Source organism: Natator depressus, chromosome 6 (assembly GCF_965152275.1).
Source record: "Natator depressus isolate rNatDep1 chromosome 6, rNatDep2.hap1, whole genome shotgun sequence".
NCBI lineage: Eukaryota > Metazoa > Chordata > Testudines > Cheloniidae > Natator > Natator depressus.
The window spans coordinates 103,298,561-103,325,791 of NC_134239.1; the positions used below are offsets into that span (position 1 = coordinate 103,298,561).

Consider the following 27,231-nt stretch of genomic DNA (forward strand, 5'->3'; position numbering starts at 1 on the left):
TGGGCTTTTTACTGGGACTCTCCAGTGTGGGATGGAAGGACAGCCCTGATATAGGAGGAAGAGGGCTTATGAATAAGGCTATGACTTAGTCACAGGAATTTTTAGTAAAAGTCATGGACTGGACATGGGCAATAAACAAAAATTCATGGACCGTGACCTGTACATGATTTATATTAAAAATACCTGTGATAAAATCGGGGGGGGGGGGCACTGGGGCCACTGCTGGGGGATGTCTGGGAGGGGTGTTGCTGGGGGCGAGGGGCATCCAGGGCACCAGCTGCCCAGGCCAGTAGACCGCGGCTACTCTGGTCAGCAGGCCAGCTGGTTGGGGACCTCTGCCCGGGCCAGTGGACCGCAGCTGCTCTGGCTGGCTGGCCAGAGACTGCTGCCGGGGGCTGCCAGAGCAGCAGCTGGTGTGGCTGTCCACTGGGCCAGCTGCTTGGGCGGCCCTGGAGTCAGCCAGACTGGCCCTGCAGAAGTCACGGAGGTCACGGAAGTGACAGATTCTGTGACTTCCGCGACCTCTGTGACAGACACAGAGCCCTACTTGTGAGGAACACCCTGACGCTGAACATAAGAATGGCCATACTGGGTCAGACAATGGTCCAGCTAGCTTAGTATCCTGTCTTTCAACAGTGGCTGGTGCTAGATGCTTCAGAGGGAATGAACTGAACAGGGAAATTTATTGAGTAATCCAGTCCCTATGGTCCTGCCCCAGCTTCTGGCAGTCTAAGATTTAGGGACCCCAGAGCATGGGACACTAGGTGTGTGATTGAGGGGTACTAACATTGAGGGGTATGATGGATCAGAGCCCTGCCATTGGGGACAGGAGTCCTGTTGCTGGTGGTGGAAGGATCTATAATATAAGCCTTGATGCTCTATGCGTGTGTGCATGTGTTGGAGGAGAGAGCCCTGATGTGTAGTATGCGTAAGTGTGTGTGTGGGAAGAGAGCCTGACGTGTGTGTGTGATGGAGGAGAGCCCTCTCAAACTGTGTGTGTGTATGTGAAAGAGAGATGGATATGAGGGGGGTGTGACATGGCACTGGATATGGGGGGGGGGTGACCTGGAGGAGAGCCGTGAAATAGGGGTGTGTGATGGTGGAGAGCTCTGACATTATTTGTGTGGTTGTGGGGTGTGTGATGGAGGTGAGAGCCCTGACATTGTGTGTGTGGGGGGGGGAATGGGAGGAGGAAAGAGCCCTGACATTTTTCTTGGGGGGCGGGGGGGGAGAACTTTGACAAAGCGCGGGGGGGGGGAAGGAGGATGGGACCGAAGGAGGAAAGAGCTGCGACACTGTGTGTGTGTGAATATGAGATGGCGGAGAGAGCTCCGACACTGGTCTGTGTCTTTGTGAGGGAGACGAACCCGGACACAGGGGTGCGTGGGTGTGCGATTGGGGAGAGCCCCGTCATCCGGTGTGGGTTGTATGGAGGCGAGCCCTGACAGACGAGAGCCCTGCCATCGGGTGTGAGGAGAGCCTTGACACAGGGCTGTGTGAGACCAGCGTGAGCCCCGCTCCTGGCCGGCGGGGGTCGCCTCTCTCCTGGAGATCAAGCTCGCCCCTCCACCCCCCATTCCGGGGTGAGCTGCGGCAGGGTAGTGCCGGCGCCCCCCTCGTATCTCCCCAGCGCGTTCGGATATTGCCGCGTTCGAGCAACTCTTTTGCCCCGCGAAGGCTGCTGTAGCGGCGCGTTGCCCCGGCGACCAGCTCCGCGGTGCTGGGGGCGGCTCCTGCCCTGCTCTCGGTCGTTGAGTGGCGGCTCTGCGCTTCGCGGGGGCCTCGCCGGAGAAGGGAGCGCCTCCCGGCGCCTGGAAAGCCGCTGTCCTGCCCGAAGGCCGTCCCGGGACGATGGCACCGCATCCCCCTCACTGGTGACCTACCCTGGCGAATAACGACCCGGGGCTCCGGGGATGCGCAAGGGGAGCGGGGCCTAACCGTGCCCGCCAACACCTCCTCTTGGAGGAGCTGCCCCCCATCCGCCGCTCTCGGGGGGCGTGCGGCAGAAGGACCAACTGCCCCCCAACCCACCCGCTTAGGGGACTTGCCCTCATCTGCCCCATTTACGTGGAAGCTCCACAAACAACTGCGCCCTTCAACCCGATCCCTTGAGGGGGCGACACCCACGGCTGCTGCCTGCTGGAGGAGAGGGACCGCCGCCCCCGACATAGCTTGCTTCCTCCCGCCCGGCCCCCCCAGCCTGAAGAGAAGAGCATCGCTTCTGCGTGGAGGAGAAAGTCGAAGCAACCGCCCCCCCCCCCTTCAACCTACAGCAGGGCACGCGGAGCGAAGGGTGGGAATGCTGGTGCCTGCCGCTCGCTGCAAACGCTGGAGGGACTAAGGGAAGTAAGGCAGCTGGGGAAAGTTTCCTTCCAGGAGGCTGTGTTGCGTTGGAGTGATGCTCATAGAGAAGCAGCAGTAGGTTGTGCTGGTGCCGCATTGTGTTTGCTGAGGCCCCTCCTGGGTGGTGTGGGCTCAGCAGCTTCCTATGAGGAAGAGGCAGTCGCTGCTCTACGCTCAAGTGCATCGGGGGAAGGGGGTGTTGCGTGGACTCCTCTCCTACTGAATGCAATATGAGGCTTGGATGGATCATGGTTTGCCAGGGGCTGTAGTTATTACTTGCATCCTTTAATCGTCTCCTTCAAAATGGATTTTAGTCAGAACAATTTATTTGGGTACATAGAAGACCTGCAGGAACTTACTATTATAGAAAGGCCGGTGCGCAGGAGTTTAAAGGTATATACTTTAAAACCAGAGTGATGCTTTAAAATCCAGCTGGAATTATTTCAGGCTTGTATTTGTGCATAGCTGGCTGCTCTGGCAGCACCTTATTTTTTTAAAAAATTTCAGTTGTGGTGAAATTAACATCCTTGAATTCTGTTTAATAGAGCCTTAATGTGTCTAGGTATAAACAAAAACGTAAGTGGGAAAAAATAGAGAAAACGTAGTTGATGTTTACAGTAACTTTTATATGTCTTATGTTAATTATAAATATGCATGAAATATTTATTATAAGAATAACTGTTAGAATAGAACGTTATTAGAGTCACTAACATATTTCTGGCTAAAGATTTATCTGACTGAATTTGAAGCCTTATTTGAGATTTTAAGGGTTAAACTCCTATTAACCATGTAATTATCTCTGGGGGTTGGGAGAAAGGGTTGTTATAAGACAAATAAAACAGGGAAACAGTAAAATCATATTTTGTATTTCACACTTGGTAGACACCAGAAGAAATAGAGAGATTGACAGTTGATGAAGAACTCAATGATATTGAAAGGGCTGTATATCTACTCAGGTATGTCCCAAAATATTGTTGTGAAATGTTGCTGTCCATATTGACAACATCCAGTTTTTATTTTAGTTCCCTATTCCTTTTACCTTGTGATTTCTGTCTCTAAGGTTTCTTGGTTTTATTCTTCTTACTGTTTGAATGATCACAAATAGAGGCAAGATAAAATAGGTGTGTTACCCAATCATTTTGTTAAACCTACACAAAGTGGCATTCAATAGTATACCCCTATAGACCTACAAGTGTTTATTTGCTGAGTAAGTTCCTGAGATGGCCCTCTCCATTAATGAGTTGTACTTCATATTTTTTTTTGCCTTGTAATTGGTTTTGAGCTGAGTGTTGGTATTAAAGGGAGCCATCAGTGACTAACTTCATATTCACTCTATAGCATGAGCAATGATTATGCAGACATGGAACAGAGCTGTTTGAGTTTATTGCATGATTCTGGGCAGTATAAAGAGGCGAACTGTTTGAGAGATCAGTCTCACTGTCCTAAGAAAATACTGTGTAACAGATTATTTTAATATTTAACCATGCTCTTGTTTCTCATTTTACCCTCCTCTTCCAGTTCCCTAAAGTGTATAGTTACTGTTACTTAATTGTTTTAAATTATAATTGTTTCAAACCCAGATCTCTTTTGACTGTACTGCAGATGTCATCTTTGAGGGGATAAGTGTTCTGAAGGATTTTGATTTGACTATATACTTTTGTACAATACTCAGTAATTGGAGAGCCAGCTGCTAGTTTCCTTCCAATTTATCTGTCGGCTATCTTTAGTGCTCTCTGAATCCATGCTTGTCTTCAAATTTTTCAGCATATTTTTCAGTTCCCTAAATTTTTTTTGGTCTGGACTGCTTGGCACTATTGGTAGGCCTGCAGTTTTGGCCATCTGCTGTACTTTTGGTAATAAATTTTAGCTGTGGCTTATTTTTTTAATTTTGAATGTTCTAATCATTAAAGATCTGATCTTGCAACGTTTACTAATGCAATTATATGACTAGTCCTGTTGACTCCAATGGAAGTACTGTACAAGAGAATAGGGATCAGAGCTCTAGTTTGTAGTTATACAGTGTTTTAGGTCATTATCTCATAACAATCAGTAGTTTCTTTTCTGCATGATGGCAAATTTCTTTCTTTCTTTCCTGATTAAAGATCATGTTTCCAACAATATGTCATTATTGGAACACTGTCTGGCTAAAGGATAAGAAGGAGGCTCATTTTCATATCTTTCATTTTACTAGTTGCTTTTCAACCTGGCCTTGGACTCTTCTTGACTTTCTTTTCTCCTTTCTCTGTGACTGCACAGCTGTCCAGGGACATACTTTTTTGCCTTGCAAAGATGTTTGCACGTCTATCTAATTGTAGTCCTTATATTGTTGAAAGTAACTTTCATCTATACTTGATAAGCTTTTTTATTAAATGGTTTCTCATTGTGATAAAACTGTTTGGGGTATATATGTTAATCCAGTGGAAGCTTTTGTCATTTGATAGCATGGAGGAAATTTCCTCTCTCATGCTGGTTGGGCTATAAGTGGGGAAAAAAGGAGCTGGAATGGCACCCCGCCTGTAGCAGAAGTCGTATCCTCTTTATATCACACAATGATGTATTTTTGTCTCCAGTATTCTTATCTATTATATCACATTGCCCCCCCGCCTTCCCACCTATTCCTCTTTGCCAGTGATGTTCGCTTCTCACCCAGAGGTCTATATACCTTCTTCCGTGCTGGTCCTTGTGCATAGGCATTGATACCTATGAAAAATTAATCAATTTAGTGATGACTAGGTTGAGTTCCAGATGGAGATAGTTGATGCTTTGTCTGTTTATAATAATTTAAGAAATTCCATTTTTATGTGTGTGTGTGTGTGTGTGTGTATATCGTATCCCCCTTGCTCTATCTTTCCTATTGTTAACTGATCTTCTTAGGGCCCTGATCCAGCAAACACATACATGGATGCTTAACTTTACTAAAGTGAGTAGTTCTTGGTCATTAAAGTAGTAATGACAGGTTTCAGAGTAGCAACCATGTTAGTCTGTATCCGCAAAAAGAAAAGGAGTACTTGTGGCACCTTAGAGACTAACAAATTTATTTGAGCATAAGCTTGCTGTAGCTCACGAAAGCTTATGCTCAAATAAATTTGTTAGTCTCTAAGGTGCCACAAGTACTCCTTTTTCTTTTTAAAGTAGTAATGTGTTTGTACAACACCTAGCACAATAGGGCTCCGATCCTGCCTGAGGCATTTAGATGTTGCAGCAATATAAATATTTAATAATAATAAAAAGCACCTGAAAGCGAGAGTCCTGTCTGAGTCCTCACATTACAACATACCTTTGTCTCTTAAAACAAAACAAACAATATTTTTTATATTATTTCCTAGATGCTAATGTAATTTTTGTTGTGCTCAGAGTTATTTTTCTCAAGTCCTTTGCTACTGAATCACTAGTCTGCAGTTAGATGTTGTCACCTTTCTTGTGGAGAACAGCAGTAACATTTTAGTTGTCTGAGATTTTTGATGCATGAATTACTTTATTTTCTGCTATTGAATTTCCGCCCATACTCTTAATTCCTCCTCTTTCTTATCAGTCTTAACAGTCAGTGCCTATTTTTCAAGTCTTGCTTGTACTTGCTCTCTTAATATTTTAGGCAGAACTGATAGGGGTAACATTAATGTGGGTCTGAAGTGCAGAACTGATGGTGGAATCTAAAGGGCAGGATTAATTTTTGGGGAGCAATTAATTGCTAGGCAGGGAGCATGAGTAGATGTGTGGGTAATGAGACACTCCACACACTTCTTTTTCAGGCCACTTTAAGCACTGATTGTGTATGTGTGTGTGTGTATAGTGCATAATATACTGGAGCCCCAATCCTTGATTGGAGCCTTTGGGTGCTACTGCAATTCAAATAACACTGATCTGCTTTTGGTGATGTATTACTTTCATGAGAGGTTTCAGAGTAACAGCCGTGTTAGTCTGTATTCGCAAAAAGAAAAGGAGTACTTGTGGCACCTTAGAGACTAACCAATTTATTTGAGCATGAGCTTTCATGAGCTACAGCTCACTTCATCGGATGCATACTGTGGAAACTTTGATGAGGATATTGTTTTATTTCAATTACAGTTTGATCACTGCCTGTGAACAGATTTTTGTTTTGTTGACTCAACAATACTGGGTTTTTTTTTTTTTTGTAACTTTGATTGTCTTGTCTACATTGTTTCTACAAAGGGAAAACTCGTGCTCTAAATTTATATATATATATTTGCAGGTAAATCGTCCCCTACCCAAGTGACTTTTGAGAACAGTCAAATTTTGAAAAATGAAATTCTGGTGTTAAGGGGATGTTTTATAATTTCAGATAATCAGTGTTTTGGAGAACTGGATTTGAATAACCGGTGTTAAACTTGTATTTTTAGAACAATCATTGAAAGGCAGGATGGTCTAGTGGAATGATCATGTGGCTCCAAATCAGGAAGTCGTTAATTGTAATAACTTCTGACACCGATTCTCTCTGTGACCTTGAGCAAGTCATTTAACTCCTCAATCTAAATTTGGACACCTGTAAAATGGGGAAAATAAAACTTGTCTGTCTCATGGAGGTGTCGGCAGCTAAGTAATATCCTTAATTCCTTTGGGGCATAATGCCAATAGCAAAATTATGATAATTATTATTTATTATTTGTATTATTGTAGCAGTTAGAAGCCCTAAACATGGACCAAGACCCCCTTGTGCTAGGTGCTGTACAAACACAGAACAAAAAGACTGTGCCTGCCCTAAGGAGCTTACAATCTAAGTTTGAGACAAGAGACAACAGATGAATATAGACAGACAAGAGAGCCCAGCTAAACAATGAGACCATATTGGGTCAGCGTGATATGCTGTGATGGATTATGACTCTTAAAAGATACATTTTGTTTGTTGCAAAGATACTTGATTTTGTATTGGGATAGTGTCTATCACTGGCATGCACACTGTTCTTCGATTATTTTCTGAAGCCTTCTGTGATAAATTTCCCTAGTGGTCTTACTTTACTGCATGTATAGTATTGTATTCAGCTACTCCAGTTTGTTTCTTTATGCTTGTTTACTTTTGAAAGCTTCCAGGACTTACTATTTCTGTTGTATTGAAAACGACAGAGGAAAAATATGTTATTAAGTTAGAAGGTTCAATTATTCACCCTTTTGGGAACATGCTTTGTAATAGGCGGCATCTTGTCTCACAGTTTTAAAAAAATCACTATATTTTTGCAAAGCATTTAACACAGAAGATTATTGTAGACTAAGTAAAACCTGTAGATATGAAAGAATGAAACTCTTAGAACCTTAGCATGTTTATAAGCACAATAGCTACAAAAACACTCTTATAGCAGACATCTTACATCAACTGGTGTATTTGCAAACTTTAGTGAACTTTTATAAATTTACATTGTTGCGAACCTCAAGCAATTCAAAAATCATGAGATTTTACTAATAATAAATCTTGGGTATTTTGTTTGCCTTCTGGCTTTTCAGCTTTTAGGGCTCCTCTGCAACTGTGAGGGCTAGCACCTTACTTTTTGTTTTAAATGAGAGTCGAGATTCTCATTTAAGTGTACAACTCCAGGAGCTGGAGCTATAAGATAACCTCAAATATTGCAAGACTTGCAATGAAATTATGAGAGCTGGTAAAACTGCTTCAAAACATAGACTTCACATTTTGTGGCCATGTGCCTACACAGGATTTTGAAATATCCAGTTGTTGGATTCTGCAGTGTAGCAAAATATTCTGTTATCTACATCATTAAGCTGCAAATATTAACATTACAAACATGACCTTCTTTCTCTTCACTCCTCTTTTATGTTCTTAAGCATGCTTGTGATTGTAGCCTCACAGCTTTTTGTTCTTATTTTGTAAACTGCAATTTAAATTATATTGAAATTGCATTATTGATCCATTTATTTGCATACATTTGCATAAATTAGTTGTCTGACATTGTTTCTGTTATGCAAATAAATTCACTGATAAGAAGTTAGTGAAGCAAAAAATCCAAAAAGAACTTTTTTACAAGTTAGTGCTAAGTAACTTTTTATTAAATTCAGTTCTGTGAAAATATTATCTTTGCTTATATTGACTACTTTAAAATATTTTAAATGCAACAAATGAGTCTGTAAAAAGTCAAAGGTAATTAAATGTTTGTCATATCTGAACTTTAAAAGGTAGTTGAGAGTGACTCAGCTATACAGAGCGGAGGGTAGCACCGTGCTCCTGAGAAGCCTCTTAACCCTGAGGACAGGGAAGAGGTAAAATTGTTGCGGACTCCCCCTGCACTCACAGATATTGGATGGCCTTTTGTACAATCAGAAACTGGTGAGATGGAGTGGGGAAGTTGGGGCAGTAGCTGCTCTGTACGCCACTATCCCCCTTGAGAGAGAGAAGCTTTCCAGGCTTGAGAGATAAAAGAGCTTCAGATAAAAAAATTAATGCTGCAGTGACATCTTTAGCCAAAGATATGGTTATTCCCTCAAAGGAAGACTTGTACAAATAACATATTGAATGGAAGGTAGAAAAAGAACTTGGCATCTAGATACCACTGTGATGGGAGCACTAGAAATGTGTAAAACTCTGCGATGTTATTTCCCAAAGTTAACATTTTAGTGGCATTCTAAATTTACATTTCAGAGCTCTTTCAAGACATACTCGCTTTTCCATATCAGGCTTCGGATAGAACTTGCCAGTCTGAGACCTAGCCTATGTTCTTCAGTACTTAGCCTTGCCAGTCTTTGGAAATATGGGACTACTGAGTCAAAAGTCTCAATTTATTAAAACTTGCTTTCTCATGGCTGTCATGTCCACCAGAGTTTATGAAATCACTGCTCTCACTGTAAATAACTCTGCTGTATCTTCCATAAAAATATCATTTTAAGAACACACCTTTATTTGCCATTGAATGCTAGCTGTGGGGTACAAGGAGTAATTTTAAATTGTGTTGAATGTCAAGTAATTTTATACCCTCACCCCAAAATACTAAAAATATTTAGTCTAGAGAAACAAGAAACGATAGGCCAGCTCTTACTAATTGTCTCTCTTACTGACAATTTAGGAATGTGACTCCCATTCTTCTAATCACAGGCTGTCTTTTACATATCTTAGACTCATAGACTTTAAGGTCAGAAGGAATCATCATGATCATCTAGTCTGACCTCCTGCACATTGCTGGCCACAGAATCTCACTCACCCACTCCTGAAATAGATTCCTAACCTCTGAGTTACCGAAGACCTCAAAATAGAGACTTCAAGTTGCAGAGAATTCACTATTTCCACTAGTTTAAACCTGCAAGTGATCTGTGCCCCGTTTTGCAAAGGAAGGCGAAAACCCCCTAGGGTCTCTGCCAATCTGACCTGGGGGAAATTCCTTCCCGACCCCAAATATGGGAATCAGTTAGACCCTGAGCATGTGGGCATGACCCACCAGGCAGATAACTGGGAAATAATTTTCTGTAGTAACTGAGAGCCTCCCCATCTAGTGTCCCATCTCCAGCCACTGGGGATTTTTGTTACTGGCAGATGCCAATGGGCCACTGCCATCGTAGGCAGTCCCTTCATACCATTCTCCCCATAAACTAATCAAGCTCAGTCTTGAAGCCAGTTAGGTATTTTAGCCCCACTGCTTCCCTTGGAAGGCTGTTCCAGAACTTCACTCCTCTGATAGTTAGAAACCTTTCCTTAATTTCAAGCCCGAAGTTGTTGATGGCCAGTCTATAGCCATTTGTTCTTGTGTATACATTAGTGCTTAACTTAAATAACTCCTGTCTGTGATGGGTTTCTCCTGCCCCCCTCCCTGGGTGCCACTTGGAACTGGGGTACCACTGAGCCCACCTGACCCACCAGCCTGGGTTCCCTTTACACTGTACTAATATGCAGCTTGTCAAAGCCTTTCCCAGGTTCAGACTGCACTTTACCAGACTCATACAGGTAAGGGCACATCCAGCTGCAGCTATGCACACAGATGCCGAGATCAGCTCTGCCTGGGACAACTCAGCTAAGGAATTGCCCAGTACTCAAGTGCACACACCCCTCTAGAGGGTAAACCCAAAATTGTACTGTCTTGCATTATACAGAGACCTGTACAGCATAAGCTCATGAAATTTGCCCCCTTCTCTCAATGTGGAGAGGGATATACACAGCTTTCTGCCCCAAGTTATGATTTCCACACACACTGGTTTTAGAAAAAAACAAAACAAGTTTATTAACTACAAAAGATAGTTTTTAAGTGATTGTAAGGGATAGCAAACGGATCAAAGCAGATTACCTAGCAAATAAAACAAACATGCAATCTAAGCTTAGTATACTAAAGAAACAGGTTATAAGTAGAAAATTCTTTCCCTAAATGTTGTTTTAGGTAGATTGCAGAGATTCTTGAAGGCGAGCTGCACTGGCTTGCAGCTTAAATCTCCAGACATTCCTTTCACAGGTGAGACAACCCTCTCATCTGGGCTCAGCCCTTCTCCCCTAGTCCAGTCTTTTTCTTCTCAGGTGTTTCCCACAGTCCTCTTTTTTGGGTGGTGAGTCAATGAAGAACGAACCACGATGATGTCAATCCCCTACCTTAACTAGTTTTTACATATGGCTGGAATCCTTTGTCTCCCAGTGTGATTCCCACCCCCAGTCAGTGGAAAAATACTCATATTATCATAGAGTCCAGTACCACGTGACTTGGTCATATGTCTCTGCAGTCATAACTCAGAGGCTGTTAGTAGCGTCCCCAGGAAGACTTCCTGGTGGGAGATTAGCATCTTCAATGATCAATTGTTTTCCCCAATGGCCCTTCCCAACTGGCTATCCAGACTGATTTCATTCTGTCTAGTGGGCGTTCCCAGTGTAAACACACATTTGTAATAGATGCATATTCCTAACTTCAGATACAAAAATGATACATGCATACAAATAGGATAATCATATTCAATAAATCATAACCTTTCCAATGATATCTCGTATGACCCATCTTGCTTAAATACATCTTAGTTATGCCATAATCATATCATAACCATATCTCTATGAAGAATATGGGGTGTAGTGTCACATACTCCTTCCCTGGTATTTATCCCTTTTAAGTATTTATAGAGAGCAAACATATTTCATCTCATCCTTCTTTAGGTTAGGCTAAACAAGCCAAGTTCTTTGAGTCTCCTCTCATAAGTTAGTTTTTCCATTCCTTGGATCATCCTAGTAGCCCTTCTCCGCACCTTTTCTGCTTTGAATTAATCTTTCTTAAACATGGGAGACCGGAATTGCACATGGTATTTCAGATGAGGCCTCACCAGTGCCTTGTATAAGGTTACTAGCACTTCCCTGTCTCTACTGAAATACCTTGCCTGATGCATCCTAGGGGACAGCACTAGGCTTTTTCACGGCCACATCACATAGTCATCCTGTGATCAACCAATACACCCAGGTCTTTCTCCTCTCCTGTCGCTCCCAACTGATAAGTTCCCAGTTTATAGAAAAAAATCTTGTTGTTCGTCCCTAAATGCATGACCTTGCACTTCGCACTATTAAATTTCATCCCATTTCTACTACTCCAGTTTACAAGGTCATCCAGTTCTTCTTGTATGATATTCCGATCCTCCTCCTTATTAGCTATACCTCTCAACTTTGTGTCATCCGCAGATTTTATTAGCACACTCCCACTTTTTGTGCCAGGGTCATTAATGACAATGGTAAATAAGATTGGTCCCAAGACTGGTTCTTGAGGAATTCGACTAGTAACCTCTCTCCAGCCTGACAATTCACCTTTCAGTATGACCCATTGTAATCTCCCCTTTAACTAATTCCGTATCACCTTTCGATTCTCATATTAATTTCCATTTTTTCCAATTTAACTAATAATTTCCCATATGGAACTGAAATCCAGGTAGATGAGATCTACTGCATTTCCTTTGTCTAAAAACTCAGTTATGTTCTCAAAGAAGAAAATCAGGTTGGTCTGGCATGATCTACCTTTTGTAAAACCATGTTGTATTTTATCTCGATTACTGTTCACTACTTTCTCTTTCAAAATTTGTTCCAAGACCTTTCATACAATAGAGGTCAAACTAACAGACCTGTAGTTTCCTGGATCACATTTTTTCCCTTTCTTAAGCATAGGAACTATATTGGCAATTCTCCAGTCATAGGGTACAACCCCCGAGTTTACAGATTCATTAAAAATCCTTGCTATTGGGCTTGCAATTTCATGTACCAGTTCCTTTAATATTCTTGGATGGAGATTATCCAGGCCCCCTGATTTAGTCCCATTAAACTGTTTGATTTTGACTTCCATCTTGCATGTGGTAATTTTTATCCCCATATCCTCGTTACCATTAGCCACCTTGCCACTACCCCTATGCTTTTCATTAGCCTCATTAAAAACTGAGGCAAAGTATTTGCTTAGGTGCTGGGCCATGCCTAGATAATCTTTAATCTCCACCCCATCCTCTGTGTTTAGGGGATATTATGATTGAAAGCAAATAAAATAATTACTGTTTTGGCTGTTTTATTATTATTATTAAAGAAAGAAAAACAAACATTAAACAACATAAATGACAGAACACAAATGACTAGTTACTTCAGTTACAATCTCTTTTCTGTGCTTTTCTGCAGAGAGCTTTTTCACATGGATTACACCTTTGAGAGTGGGCCTGCTTTTGGTGGGGCACTTCTTTCTTGGTAAATTGAAACCAAGGTCTTATTTTCCAAAATTATTGAGAAACCAGTCATAGTATCTCATAGCTAATAAGGCTATTTATGGGTAAGCAAAATAATTGTTTAAAGATAGGTGGATCATGTTGGTTAATTATTAATAACCAGAAAGTTTATAGGTGTGCAAGGTAAGCAATGTTAACTAAAATTGCATGAAATTGAAAAAAATACCTCCATCATTTACTTTAGAAGAAGCTATTTAACGAGCTGTCTTAAGAAAGGCCAATTAATGAAGAATCTTAAATTAAATTAAATCTCTCTATTTCTCTGTTTACTAGTGTTTAGTCCCTGTCTCCTTTCATGTTTAGCCCCTCTGTGCTGTCCTGGCATACAGGTCTAAACATTTGGTGATTAACAACAGCTAATATTGTTACACTGAGTGGAGTGGCTCACAATTGTGAGTGCCTACCTCAGGGCAGACTTTCTGAAACAGGGCACATACCCCAAACTGATGGTGTGTCCTATAATTAGATTTCACCAAGCCAGCACCAAATGTGAAAGTTCTGAATCACTATACCATTCTTACCATGGTATCACAGACTGTCCCCTTAGACTGTCCATCCTATCTTGCCATCCAGAGAAACTGGACTTTGTGATAAAATAACTTAAGCCAAAAATTACACCACATCATGTTTCTCCCAGTCCCAAGAGACCAGTCACTTACCCCAGATCAATTGGTACTCCAGATCTTATACCAGACAACACTAGTAAACTAATTAAAGATTTATTAGCTAAGAGAAGTAAATGAGAGTGATTGAGAGGTTAAAGCAGATGAAATATATGTACAGGTGAATCACAGTTTGTAATTCCAAATGATGGCAGTGATGTCATCTGTCCGTTTCCCCAAAGTCTTTACAGGGTATCCAGGTTGTCTCTGGGGATCTCCGCTTTACATCTGGTACACTTCCCTGTAAGAGTCCAAACAGTTGAGAGATGAAGGATCTTTCTTTGAATCCCTTCTTATAGCTTCTTCTCACAGAAAACAAGCTGACAGTCTTTCTCTACCCATGTGGACTTTTCCTTTGGTAATGGTGAGCGAGGAGTGCACTTTATGAGTGATGGCCATTTGCTTTGGAATTAAGACTTTTTCTGATAAAGTCCTTCATTAACATTCACAAGGCTTCTTTGACGTCTGATGGTATTTAGTTATGGGATAGTTATAATGTAAATATTTGCTATTACATTATGACAGGACACAGATAAGTAAAAACAATGCATATAACATCTGTGACACATCATGTGCCAGCAGTGCCCCTCTGCCATGTACATTGGCCAAACCGGACAGTCTCTTCCTAAAAGAATAAATGGACACAAATCAAACATCAGGAACGGTAACATATAAAAGCCAGTAGGAGAACACTTCAATCTCCCTGGACATTCAATAACATATTTAAAAGTAGCCATCCTGCAACAAAAAAACTTCATAAATGGACTTCAAAGATAAACTGCAGAGCTGCAATTCATTTGCAAATTTATCACCGTTAATTTGGGCTAGAATAGGAACTGGGAGTGTCTGGCTCACAACAAAAGCAATTTTCCCTCTCTTGGTATTGACACCTCCTCATCAGTTATTGGGAGTAGACCACATCCACCCTGACTGAATTGGCCTTGTCATCACTGGTTCGCCACTTGTAAGGTAACTCCCTTCTCTTCATGTGCCAGTATATTTATGCTTGTATCTGTAATTTTCACTCCATGGATCTGTAGAAGTGTTTTTTTACCCACGAAAACTTATGCCTAAATAAATCTGTTAGTCTTTAAGGTGCCACTGGACTCCTTGTCGTTTTTGTGGTTACAGACTAACACAACTACCCCTCTGATTCTTGACAATGAATACTGTTCCTTAGTCATTGCATCACTGCAAAAGGATTGGAAAATATGCCTTATGGTAATAGACTCAAGGAACTCAATCTGTTTAGCTTAACAAAGAGAAGGTTAAGGGGTGACTTGATCACAATCTATAAGTACCTACATGGGGAACATATATTTGATAATGGGCTCTTCAGTCTAGCAGATAAAGGTATAATAATGCAATGGCTGGAAGTAAGTGGAAATAAGGCCTATGTTTTTAACGATGAAAGTAATCAACCATTGGAACAATTTAACAAATATCATGATGGATTCTCCATTACTGACAATTTTTAAATCAAGATTGGATGTTTTTCTAAAAGGTATACTCTAGGAATTATTTTGGGGAAGTTGTATGATCTGTGCTCTGCAGGAGGTTGGACTAGATGATCACAATGGTCCCTTCTCGCCTTAGAATCTGTGAAAGCCACACCGTGAGTGTTCATAGGAACATGGCACAGTGTGGATTTAATACTAAAATTAAAAAGTAATGTATAATGCTCTTTGTTCATCTCTAACTTTTACTCTTCTTTCTAGCTAGAGGGCATGGAACATCAGATTCAAGCCTGATGCAAACTAATTCACATGAATGGAGCTGTACTTACTTGGAGGAGGTCTGGGTTGAGGATAAAGACTATTACTAGATATCTTGTAACGAAACTTCCAGTTTTGTTTTTAGTTTAGCTAGGAAAGTGTTTGCACTTGTGCAGACCTTTTCTTTCACTTTCTTTTCTTTGAGTTATGTAATCTTAGGTGCCCATCACTATGGAATCCAAATAACTTGCAAAAACTAGGGAGCATTGACTGCACCCTCAGAGGGCTGTAATCTCATTCTCCTTTCCCAGCTGATTATTTTTTTGGGGGGGAATGGGGAATAGGGAAGGAGAGGCATTCTTTATCCATCCTTCTGTCTTCTTCTCCACCCCACTCTCATGGATCTGCTACTTCAGGTAGATCACTTGTTCTTGTTTTGCAAATTAGTCTCTGTAGCCATTTTTCTTTCAGTGAAGTCTGTTTCTCATTTACTTTTGTAGTCAAGCGACCCATCTCAGAATGGATATGCTTCCCAGACTTTTCCCCAGTTCCTCTTTGCTCAGAAGCATGTCATAAAGGTTTTTGGGTATTTTTGTTGTTGTTTTTTTGACTAGAGATGCACTAATTTGGGAGGGGGGCGGGGGGAACTATAGCAGCTGTAAATGTAGTGAGTATTCACTTCTAGTCCAAGTTAAAATTACTGTTTTGTTCCTTTCATGTTCGAAAGAATGATAGTTAGTGTTAGTTGACCACAGTTGTCTGGCCTGAGTGTGCTTGGACCAATGGTAATGTAATACTTGTTGTGTCTCCTTGGGACACTATAGGACAAGTTCAGAAAACAGGTGACTTGTAACCACTCTGGCTAGTGGCTTTAGATCTAATCATTCTATATGTCACCTGAATATTTACTGAGAAACAGTCATGGTTTTTTCCAGAGGAAAATCTTCAAGTAAGCATAGATGATACACCTATACCAACAATAGCTCTGGCATATTGGAAAGTTTTCTTTTGTGGATTTAACCTGGTGAGGAATAAACTCCAGCTCAGATTCTTTTTCAGGAAAAAAAGCGAACTCTGGGGGTGCATCTTAAAAACCCACCTTGTCAAGATAGGAAAAAAATATATAAAAAATACTTCAAATGTTTAAATCTTAAGGATTTACATAGAAAGAGTTCTAGGAATCTGGTTTATGAAAAAAGAACATATCTCCTGGTGTGTCTTCAGCTAACTTAAGCAAACATCCCTCCAAGAGAGGCAGAAGTGCCACAATATGGGAAATATGTGAATGTTTCTATTAATAACCATAAATAGTAGTACCCTTCCTGTAACTTTATTAAATAGCTCATTTTGGATTAGGGAACGCAGGAGCTGGAAGAGTTATTTAGATTATAAAATCTTCAGGGCAGGGATATCTGTTTTTTGTGGTTTCGGTTGGGATTTTTTTTGGACTTGATCAAGCAGAGTCTATGCTAAATAAAAACATAACAGAGAAAAGGAAGATGACAATTTAAATAGGGGTTTTAATCTATTCTGTGTTTTTAGTATGCACTTTAATGTGCAACTATATGGTATGCATCTCACATTATCTTTATCTCCAGATTAAAAACCTAACTGTAACTTCTTTTTAAAGGTGCACTGCAAGTTTTTAGACATCACATGTTTATAGTATTTTACAAGAAAACAACACGTATAACATGATTTCATAATGGAATATCAGGTGGATTTAGGCATGGGACACATTACTAGGGGCAGACATAATATGGTTCTTGCACTTTTATCTCTTAACATTTCTGCCATTTGAAATGAGGTGTTCTAAGAGTAGTTAGTTGTTAGGGCAAGAGAGTGGTAATTAAGATTCCTGGATTTTATTCCTTGCTCTTTCACTGTATCTCTCTCTGATCTTGGGTAAATTACAAACCTTCTCTTTGCCTTGATTTACCTGTCTGTAAAATGGGGATGATGATCTTCCTTATAATGGTATTGGGAAGTTTTCTTCATACTATTAAAATTCGTTCAGATCTTTGATGAATGATGTTTTGTAAGGGCAAAGAATCCATCGTTATCCTATTACTCAGGCTCTTTAAGCCCACTACAGAGAATATTAATGTTCTTTTCCTGAACTCTGTTCTTTCACTCACTACTGCTTAATTGTTGTTTTTTCTTTCTCTCTGTCACCTGACCACTTCCCTCTGCTAGTGAGTTTGGTTAAGCTGATGCTGTTCAAAGCAGTATCTACAAAATGCTGGTTATAGGACAGTGTGGAGAACCCTTTCTGTCAAGTCTCATGGCTGCAACAGCACAAATAAATAAATATTCTATAAATAAATGAAGGTCTCTTCAGTGCACACATGGAACTCTGGAGCTCTCTATGCATTGAGTAAGACTAGACCACTAAGTACACTATGTCACTTCTAAGTTAAATTCTGCCTCAGAAAGTCCACCGGCAAGCAAGCCAAGTCAGATCCCAAATACAAGTATTCTGCATTACAGCATTTCTCAGTCCTGAATATATATCATTGTGCTGTCCCAGTGGCTGTTTTACTAGATTCTTTCTTTTTTCTCAATGCTATTTTTTTTCCTAAAGACAGATGTTGATATTAGCACACTGAATATGTGGGCCAGATCTTCAGGTGGTTTAAACTGGCATAACTCCATTGAAATCAATGGAGTTGCACCCAGCTGAGGATCTGGTTCACTGAACTTAATCATGATGCATCCAAAGGAAAGATGCAATCATTTTAAAGAAGATGTCCATCTAATTTTAGTATATGTGCGTGAGATTACTGTCTATGCTTTATTTATTCTTTCCACTGCAAAATGTCACACTCTGTCAAGGTTCCTTCCCCACTCTGAACTCTAGGGTACAGATGTGGGGACCTGCATGAAAGACCCCCTAGGCTTATTCTTCCTCAAGGTACAAACTTTGCCTTGTCCTTGAACCGTATGCTGCCACCACCAAGTGTGTTAAACAAAGAACAGGGAAAGAGCCCACTTGGATACGTCTTCCCCCCAAGCCCTACACCCCCTTTCCTGGGGAAGGCTTGAAAAAATCCTCACCAATTTGTATAGGTGAACACAGACCCAAACCCTTGGATCTTAAGAACAATGAAAAAGCAATCAGGATCTTAAAAGAAGAATTTTAATTAAAGAAAAGTAAAAGAATCACCTCTGTAAAATCAGGATGGTAAATACCTTCCAGGGTAATCAGACTAAAAACATAGAGAATCCCTCTATGCAAAACCTTAAGTTACAGAAAGACACAAAAACAGGAATATATGTTCCATTCAGCACAACCTATTTTACCAGCCATTTAACAAAAGGAAATCTAATGCATTTCTAGCTAAATTACTTACTAACTTAACAGAAGTTCTGAGGAGCATTCCTGATCCCGTCCTGGCAAAAGCATCACACAGACAGACAGACCCTTTGTTCCCCTGCCTCCAGCTTTGAAAGTATCTTGTCTCCTCATTGGTTTATTTTGGTCAGGTGCCAGCGAGGTTATCTTAGCTTCTTAACCCTTTACAGGTGAAAGGGTTTTGCCTTTGGCCAGGAGGGTTTTTATAGTTCTGTATGCAGAAAGGTGGTTACCCTTCCTTTTATATTTATGACACACTCCTTTTGGGATAATCATACTGTTAGGAATAATTTTAAAATAATAGTTTGTGAGAGGAAAATAGTTTCACAAAAGACCATTTAAGATCAGTGTAGTGGACATGTGGATCACAATCAAGACCACGGCCCTGAGATCAGGTCTGTTTAAACTTGGTTGGTGCTAGACAGATTCTGGCATTGTGTTCATCACCATTGTGGGTGGGCCTAGTGGCAGAAAAGTTATATATATTTCTATTTCATATTCTTTTAGGTGAGGTTCCTCCAGGGAGAGATGGGAAGTTAAAGTATATTTGCTTGTTCCACTGAATTTCTGTCTGTCATGTTCATTCGTCACCTGCCCTGCGGCCTGATCCCAAATCCAGTGAAGTCAATGGGAAGACTCTTGTTAACTTCAATGGGCTTTGGATCAGGCTGTTGCACCATCTGTCTTCCAGAGTGAATATGTATCAGGCACAGCACTCTTTCTTTTTGGGCTGACCATGAATCAGTTGCAGCAGGAAGTGGAAGTAATTGTAAATGATTCACACTTTGCTGAGGAAAAGCTGTCCTTGATCTATGTGTGCTTGTGACAGATGAGGGAACATAATTGAAATCAGCTGTTTGATACAGTGTATCTGCTATTTCTCACCGCTTGAACCTGACCTGAGTAGCTAAGACTATTGAAACTATTTGAATAACAATTAGAGGATGACAGGTTTCAGAGTAGCAGCCGTGTTAGTCTGTATCTGCAAAAAGAAAAGGAGTACTTGTGGCACCTTAGAGACTAACAAATTTATTTGAACATAAGCTTTTGTGAGCTGCAGTGGAAAATAATTTTATTTTCCACTGCATGCGTCCGATGAAGTGAGCTGTAGCCCACGAAAGCTTATGCTCAAATAAATTTGTTAGTCTCTAAGGTGCCACAAGTACTCCTTTTCTTTTTAATTAGAGGCTGAGAGAGTCTTATTATCTGTACTTACTTTCTGCTTAGGAGGTAGTTTATGCAAGGTACAAGTTCACAATTTTTCAAAAATCCAAGCCCCTTTTTGGTTTTGGGTCACCAAGTGGTGGGATCACTATAGAGACAACACATTGCACCTGTAATCCTCAGGAACTGTTTCTGGGTTCAAAACCCTTGGAAGTCCTATCCAGCTCTCTTTGGTTTGAATAAAGGTAGTTTCACTCCACCACTTCTAGGGCCAGAGTTTCAAAAACAGCCTTTAAAATGGCAAGGTTCCATTTTCAAAACCCAAGTTTTTGCACCCACAATTTTGGAGTTTAGATTGAGATCGATGTTCTCTCTAATATTTATTTGTCTCCTGTGTAAGGGGAAAAATGTCTGTCTAAGCTCAAGTTTTTAAACCTCTGAATGCAGTCTCTCCCTCTTCCATTCTCTTCCCCTGCTTACTTTAGCCCTCCCTTCATTTAACCTAGCTCTTCATTCACCCATTGACCTGCTGTCTCTCTACATTCATTCCATACACAATATCCATTATTACTGCCTCTTTACCACTCACTCTCACTTTTTCACTTTTTCTTCCCCTTTCTCACTCTCTTCTGCAGCAGTTAAAACAGGATGTTCAAGTGTGTGCAGGTGACATTTGAATACGATACGCCTCATGTTGTTGTGCAGTGTGTCAGCCACCACAACCTATTCTGGATTTAAAAAATATGTTCTCTATCTTAAACTGTAAAATTTCAAAGCATCTTTCAAAACTCATTCATACTTTTTAAGTCCCAAAAGTCAGTATCAAGCTCTGACTGTTGCCCTTAAGGTTACTGTCATATGTTTTGGAGATATCTTCTGTATGCACTGGGTTGTTCATCAGGCAGTCAAGTCTTTGGAAAGACAAGTAACAGTGGAAGCCAGTTGGTCCAATATGTATAATGGCTCACATTTGTGCAGTGCCTTGAATCAAAAAGGACCCTAAAATATGTTTAGAGAGCTGTAGAGATTTTGTTTCATTCTTGACCAAAATGGAGCCACCTCTATGAATGAACTTATTGGTATAACCATTTGGACAACAAGTGAAAACAGATGCTTTATGTAACTCATTCTGCAAGAGGAAATTTATATGTGCAGAATATATTCACCGCTTCTAGAATTTGTGTACAAGCAGGGATGCAATCAGAATTTTCCTAAGGAGCGGTCCCAGAACTCTTCCTCCCTGTGCCTGAACCAAGCCTCAAGCTCTCTTCCCCTGCTTCCAGGCCTGCACTCTCTCCACTGATGCCTCCACGCCCAGCCCTGCACTCTCCCCTCTGCACCCAGCTCAACACGTGTTCCTTTCCTAGTGCCCCACACCTAGCCTCACACTCTTCTTCCCCCGTCTCCCCTCTCCTCCATAGTCTCATACCCAGTTCTGAGCTCTCTTCCCCCTGCAACTAGCTCCATGGTCTCCCTGCCCCACACCCAACCCCAAGCTCTTACCCAGAGAGGTGTTCAGTCTGAAGGGCACCATCCTCACCAAGGAACAGATGGTTCTTGGAGTCCCAGACCTCATCCTCTGGCATCTCCTCTTCCCCAGGAAACACCCAAAGCCCAGATCCAATTCTCCCACCATCCTGGGGACTGAGGTTCCTGGTGCCCCCATTCCGCTTCTCTCCAGTTGTTGGGGGGTGCTTCGTTATAGAGGTGCTGAAAGGACTGTATAGGTGGGGGTGGGGGAGCAAGCAGGCTCACAGGGTTGCAGAGCCAACCAGATTTGTTGACAGAGGGGCAGCCAGGCCAAATCTGAGTGAGTGGCATTGCAACCTGTCATGTGAGTCCTTTTAAACACATTCACATTTATGATCCTGAAGGTTTTTCTAAAATACAGTTTTTTGAAATGTTACCACATAGTAATTAATGTTTAAAGTTAGTTAAAGAAATAGATGACCCTTAGAAGAATGAGATTATTGTAGTACATTTGCTCTGGCAGAGTCACAAAATGGTCTCTTGTCTGAATTAGAATTCCTTTTGGCAATTCTTCAATAAGAAAATGAAATAAGAAGGTTCAATTGAGCAAACTGATCTTGGTAAACATGGTTACTATGAATACATAGCTACAATATTATCCAGTTAAGTATTGTTTTTCTAATCACATTTAAACTCCATTGGATTGTTCATATTTAGTAACACAAGTCAAATTAAGCAAGGCACTGAAAGTTAGTTGACTCATTTATTTTTTCATAGTTTAAAGTCTATGTAGATTTTATCGAGATTCAACCAGAGGCACATTTAGTGGACGAAGTGAAGAGCAGGAAGGGAAAGTGTTTTTGGAAAACCAGATATTCTATGGGAAAAGTGTTTCAAATTCAAATGTAAAAAGGCAAACATGGCTATCATAATTGACACTGCAGTGTTTCTATAATAGAGCTCAACTATATTTTATGGTTTCAGATTTTTTGTTGTCCCTTATTTACAACACCATCTTAGAAGCTTAAAAATACAAGTCCAGATTCTTTTGTCCAGTTGAGATGTGCTTGTCGTGGGAGGACAAGGTGGCTTTACACCATTTTAGTAACATAACAATCCTGGGGCTAGCTGGAGACATGTTTGGGCCCCAACCCTGGAAATATTTGTGTGTTCTTAACATTGTGCATTTGGGTAGTTCCAAGTTAATGGGACTACTTGCATGCATAAAGTTAAGTGTGTGTAAGTATATGCAGGAATGGGCCCGTGGCTCCTGGTATAATTTAAAGCAGCCTTAAGGATGCTTTAAATTATATTTGGCTGTTTATGGCCCCAAAGGACTGTTCTGGAAGCTAGAAATCGCTGCAGTGCCAAGGTGATCTGAATCTGCCCTCTGTCTTATGAGCACACTCCTAATGCCAGGGAAGCTGGATCTCAGGGGCCCATACATATAATACAGAAGTATAATCTCTCTTAAATTTGATACCAGTTTTATATGAAGACAGAGTGTCTTCTATTTCTTTACTGTAATTTACCATCAGATAATTCTGCAATTTAATAGATATACTGACATCTGTCTTTTTAATAATTTGCTCCCAAATCTCATGTTGGGGTTGTTTTTCTTCTATTCCCAGATGTCTATTTAGGATCACAGTACAGCTTGAGACATGGTAGTGCATAACCCACTTACTAGTCTCTTTCAAGAGCTGTATTGTCTGTAGAGTCTCCCTGGTAATGGGTGTGTTTATTTTAGCAACTCAATTTGTAGTTCTGCTTCTTCTCATTCTTTGCCCAACCTGTGGTCTTAAAGTGAAGTGATTGTATCAGAATGATAGTTCCTTCTATGGGATTGGGTCCAGTTTTCATATAGTTATTACAATGTCAGCTAAGTAAATTATTAGATTCTTTTATTTCTGTTGTTACAATAACTTCTATTTATAGCGCTATAATTAAAATGTGAGCATAGTTAACGTTTCCTCACATGAAAGCAAGAACTACTGCATATCAGATATGCATTGCGATGGTGGAAGGAACAGATGTCTCTTCTACAGAAAATATCATTTTATTATGTTAAAGGAACACTAGAAATCTAGTCTTTTGTTAAAAATAGTCTAAAGCAACACATCTGCGGGCTGACAACAAGCACATTTTCCTACTTTTTTAAAAAGTTTTTCTTTCCTCTATTGCTATATTAAAAATAAACATGAAACAATGTCAAAAGTACAAAAAAATCCTTCTACCAGTTAAGTAATGTTAGATGTTACTTGTAATAATAGTAGGTTTAAAAATTGGACAGAAGTGTAATGATTTTTAAATCATTATAAATATTATCTCAAAATCTTAAAGTTAAAAGTAAACGAAGACTACATAGGATCATAGATTAATTTTACATAACTAGTAACTAATCCTTGTACTGCATGAGGAAGCTTTGTTGACCATGTGGTTGCTATTATTGACAGTGATATTTATCTGCATTTGTTGTTTGCCTTGGCAACCAGTGTACTTTACAGGAGGAGAACTGAAAACTTGGAAATGGAATTGATGTTGAGTAATCCCTATGAGGGCTGAATCCTGCAAGGTACTGAGCCCTCTCAATTTCCCATTCATATAAAAACAGAAGTCATAGGGGTTCAGTACCTTGCAGGGTTAGGCCCTTAAATCCTAACACCTGGAACAAAGTAGATATTATGTTGAAAGGATCATGTAGCAGGATACACAGTCATAACGAAAGCAGTACATACAGCATCCCTTGAATGCATTGAGGCACTAACCCTGAGGCACACTAGCTTTCAGTATCCAACAAGATATAAATTTCCTAAAGACAAGGAGAGGGATTTTCAACAGCACACCATGTTGGCCTAATTTTGCTCCCATGGAAGTCAATGGTGTTTTACCATTGGCTTCCATGGAAGCAGATTTAGGGCAACATGAAGCACTTTGGAAAATCTCATTCAACTATTTTAGTGTTATTTGTTACTTTTACAATTCTTTAAAATTTTAAATGTACATGTTAGCAGTTGAATGGTGACAGATCAACAGCCATGGAGACTTAATGTCCTATATGTATACCCAAAACAGTCACAGTGTTCCACCCATGTCCTCACCCTTGAACGGGGTTGGCCACCTTTAAGTGTACAAGAATAGATGAAAAAAGAAAAGGAGTACTTGTGGCACCTTAGAGACTAACCAATTTATTTGAGCATAAGCTTTCGTGAGCTACAGCTCACTTCATTGGATTCATAAAGTGGAAAGTACAGTGAGGAGATTTTATATACACACAGACCATGAAAAAATATACATTGTAAGGAAAGTGATCACTTAAGATGAGCTATTACCAGGGGTGGGGGGAGAGAAAACCTTTTGAAGTGATGATGAAGGTGGGCCATTTCCAGCACATTTCCAAGAGTTAATAAGAATGTCTGAGGAACAGTGGGGGGGGGGGGGGAGGAATAAACAAGGGGAAATAGTTTTACTTAGTATAATGACTCAACCACTCCCAGTCTCTATTCAAGCCTAAGTTAATTGTAGCCAATTTGCAAATTAATTCCAATTCAGCAGTCTCTCGTTGGAGTCTGTTTTCAAAGTTTTTTTGTTGAAGGATAGTCACTTTGAGGTCAGAAATCGTGTGACCAGAGAGATTGAAGTGTTCTCCGACTGGTTTATGAATGTTATAATTCTTGACATCTGATTTGTGTCCATTTATTCGTTTACGTAGAGACTGTCCAGTTTGCCCAATGTACATAGCAGAGGGGCATTGCTGGCACATGATGGCATGTATCACATTGGTAGATGTGCAGGTGAACGAGCCTCTGATAGTGTGGCTGATGTGATTAGGCCCCATGATGGTGTCCCCTGAATAGATACGTGGACACAGTTGGCAACGGGTTTTGTTGCAAGGATAGGTTCCTGGGTTAGTGGTTCTGTGGTGTGGTGTGTGGTTGCTGGTGAGTATTTGCTTCAGGTTGGGGGGCTGTCTGTAGGCAAGGACTGACCTGTCTCCCAAGATTTGTGAGAGTGATGGGTCGTCCTTCAGGATAGGTTGTAGATCCTTGATGATGCGTTGGAGAGGTTTTAGTTGGGGGCTGAAGGTGACGGCTAGTGGCGTTCTGTTATTTTCTTTGTTGGGCCTGTCCTGTAGTAGGTGACTTCTGGGTAGTCTTCTGGCTCTGTCAGTCTGTTTCTTCACTTCCGCAGGAGGGTATTGTAGTTGTAAGAATGCTTGATAGAGATCTTGTAGGTGTTTGTCTCTGTCTGAGGGGTTGGAGCAAATGCGGTTGTATCGTAGAGCTTGGTTGTAGACAATGGATTGTGTGGTTTGGTCTGGGTGAAAGCTGGAGGCATGTAGGTAGGAATAGCGGTCAGTAGGTTTCCGGTTTATGTGACCATGGCTTATTAGCACTGTAGTGTCCAGGAAGTGGATCTGTTGTGTGGACTGGTCCAGGCTGAGGTTGATGGTGGGATGGAAATTGTTGAAATCATGGTGGAATTCCTCAAGGGCTTCTTTTCCATGGGTCCAGATGATGAAGATGTCATCAATATAGCACAAGTAGAGTAGGGGCATTAGGGGACGAGAGCTGAGGAAGCGTTGTTCTAAGTCAGCCATAAAAATGTTGGCATACTGTGGGGCCATGCAGGTACCCATAGCAGTGCCGCTGATTTGAAGGTATACATTGTCCCCAAATGTGAAATAGTTATGGGTGAGGACAAAGTCACAAAATTCAGCCACCAGGTTTGCCGTGACATTATCGGGGATAGTGTTCCTGATGGCTTGTAGCCAACTGTGCCCACATATCTATTCAGGGGACACCATCATAGGGCCTAATCACATCAGCCACACTATCAGAGGCTCGTTCACCTGCACATCTACCAATGTGATACATGCCATCATGTGCCAGCAATGCCCCTCTGCCATGTACATTGGGCAAACTGGACAGTCTCTACGTAAATGAATAAATGGACACAAATCAGACGTCAAGAATTATAACATTCATGAACCAGTCGGAGAACACTTCAATCTCTCTGGTCACACGATTTCTGACCTGAAAGTGACTATTCTTCAACAAAAAAACCTTGAAAACAGACTCCAACGAGAGACTGCTGAATTGGAATTAATTTGCAAATTGGCTACAATTAACTTAGGCTTGAATAGAGACTGGGAGTGGTTGAGTCATTATACTAGGTAAAACTATTTCCCCTTGTTTATTCCTCCCCCCCCCCACTGTTCCTCAGACGTTCTTATTAACTCCTGGAAATGTGCTGGAAATGGCCCACCTTCATCATCACTTCAAAAGGTTTTCTCTCCCCCCACCCCACTTTCCTGCTGGTAATAGCTCATCTTAAGTGATCACTCTCCTTACAATGTATATTTTTTCATGGTCTGTGTGTATATAAAATCTCCTCACTGTACTTTCCACTTTATGCATCCGATGAAGTGAGCTGTAGCTCACGAAAGCTCATGCTCAAATAAATTGGTTAGTCTCTAAGGTGCCACAAGTACTCCTTTTCTTTTTGCGAATATCACGGCTGCTACTCGGAAACCTGTCAAAGAATAGATGAAGTTCATTCTCCATGACCATTCTGTTAAGGATTACCAGTTGTGATCATGTATGGTTTTTTTGTTTGTTTACTTTCTTTCTTCTTTAGAATTTGACTGAGACCACCAAACTCATTTCCCATATTCCACTGAGCAGCCATCAGGAAAAAATACAACTTTTGGTTACTACATGCTGCTTAACAATGTCTTCCTTTACAGGCGAGGAATCAAAGTGGAGCTCATGCCCTCCTTATATTGAGAACTATAGTCTTGGGCCCTAAACAAACAAGGCAGGCCTCTGGATCATGCCCCATACTCTTTCTACCA

At 40.9% G+C, this 27,231-nt stretch overlaps 1 protein-coding gene across 2 annotated transcripts in view; it reads left to right on the top strand.

The window, feature by feature from the left end:
• Positions 1-2,247: 2,247 nt before the first annotated feature.
• PPP4R4 (protein phosphatase 4 regulatory subunit 4) overlaps positions 2,248-27,231 on the top strand; it is a 117,421-nt gene continuing 92,437 nt past the window's right edge. For both annotated transcript variants that reach the window (XM_074956169.1, XM_074956170.1), the window contains exons 1-2: positions 2,248-2,736; positions 3,226-3,299. In XM_074956169.1, the coding sequence (XP_074812270.1) occupies positions 2,647-2,736; positions 3,226-3,299 (164 nt within the window). In that variant the 5' untranslated portion in view covers positions 2,248-2,646. The remainder of the gene's footprint in view (positions 2,737-3,225; positions 3,300-27,231) is intronic.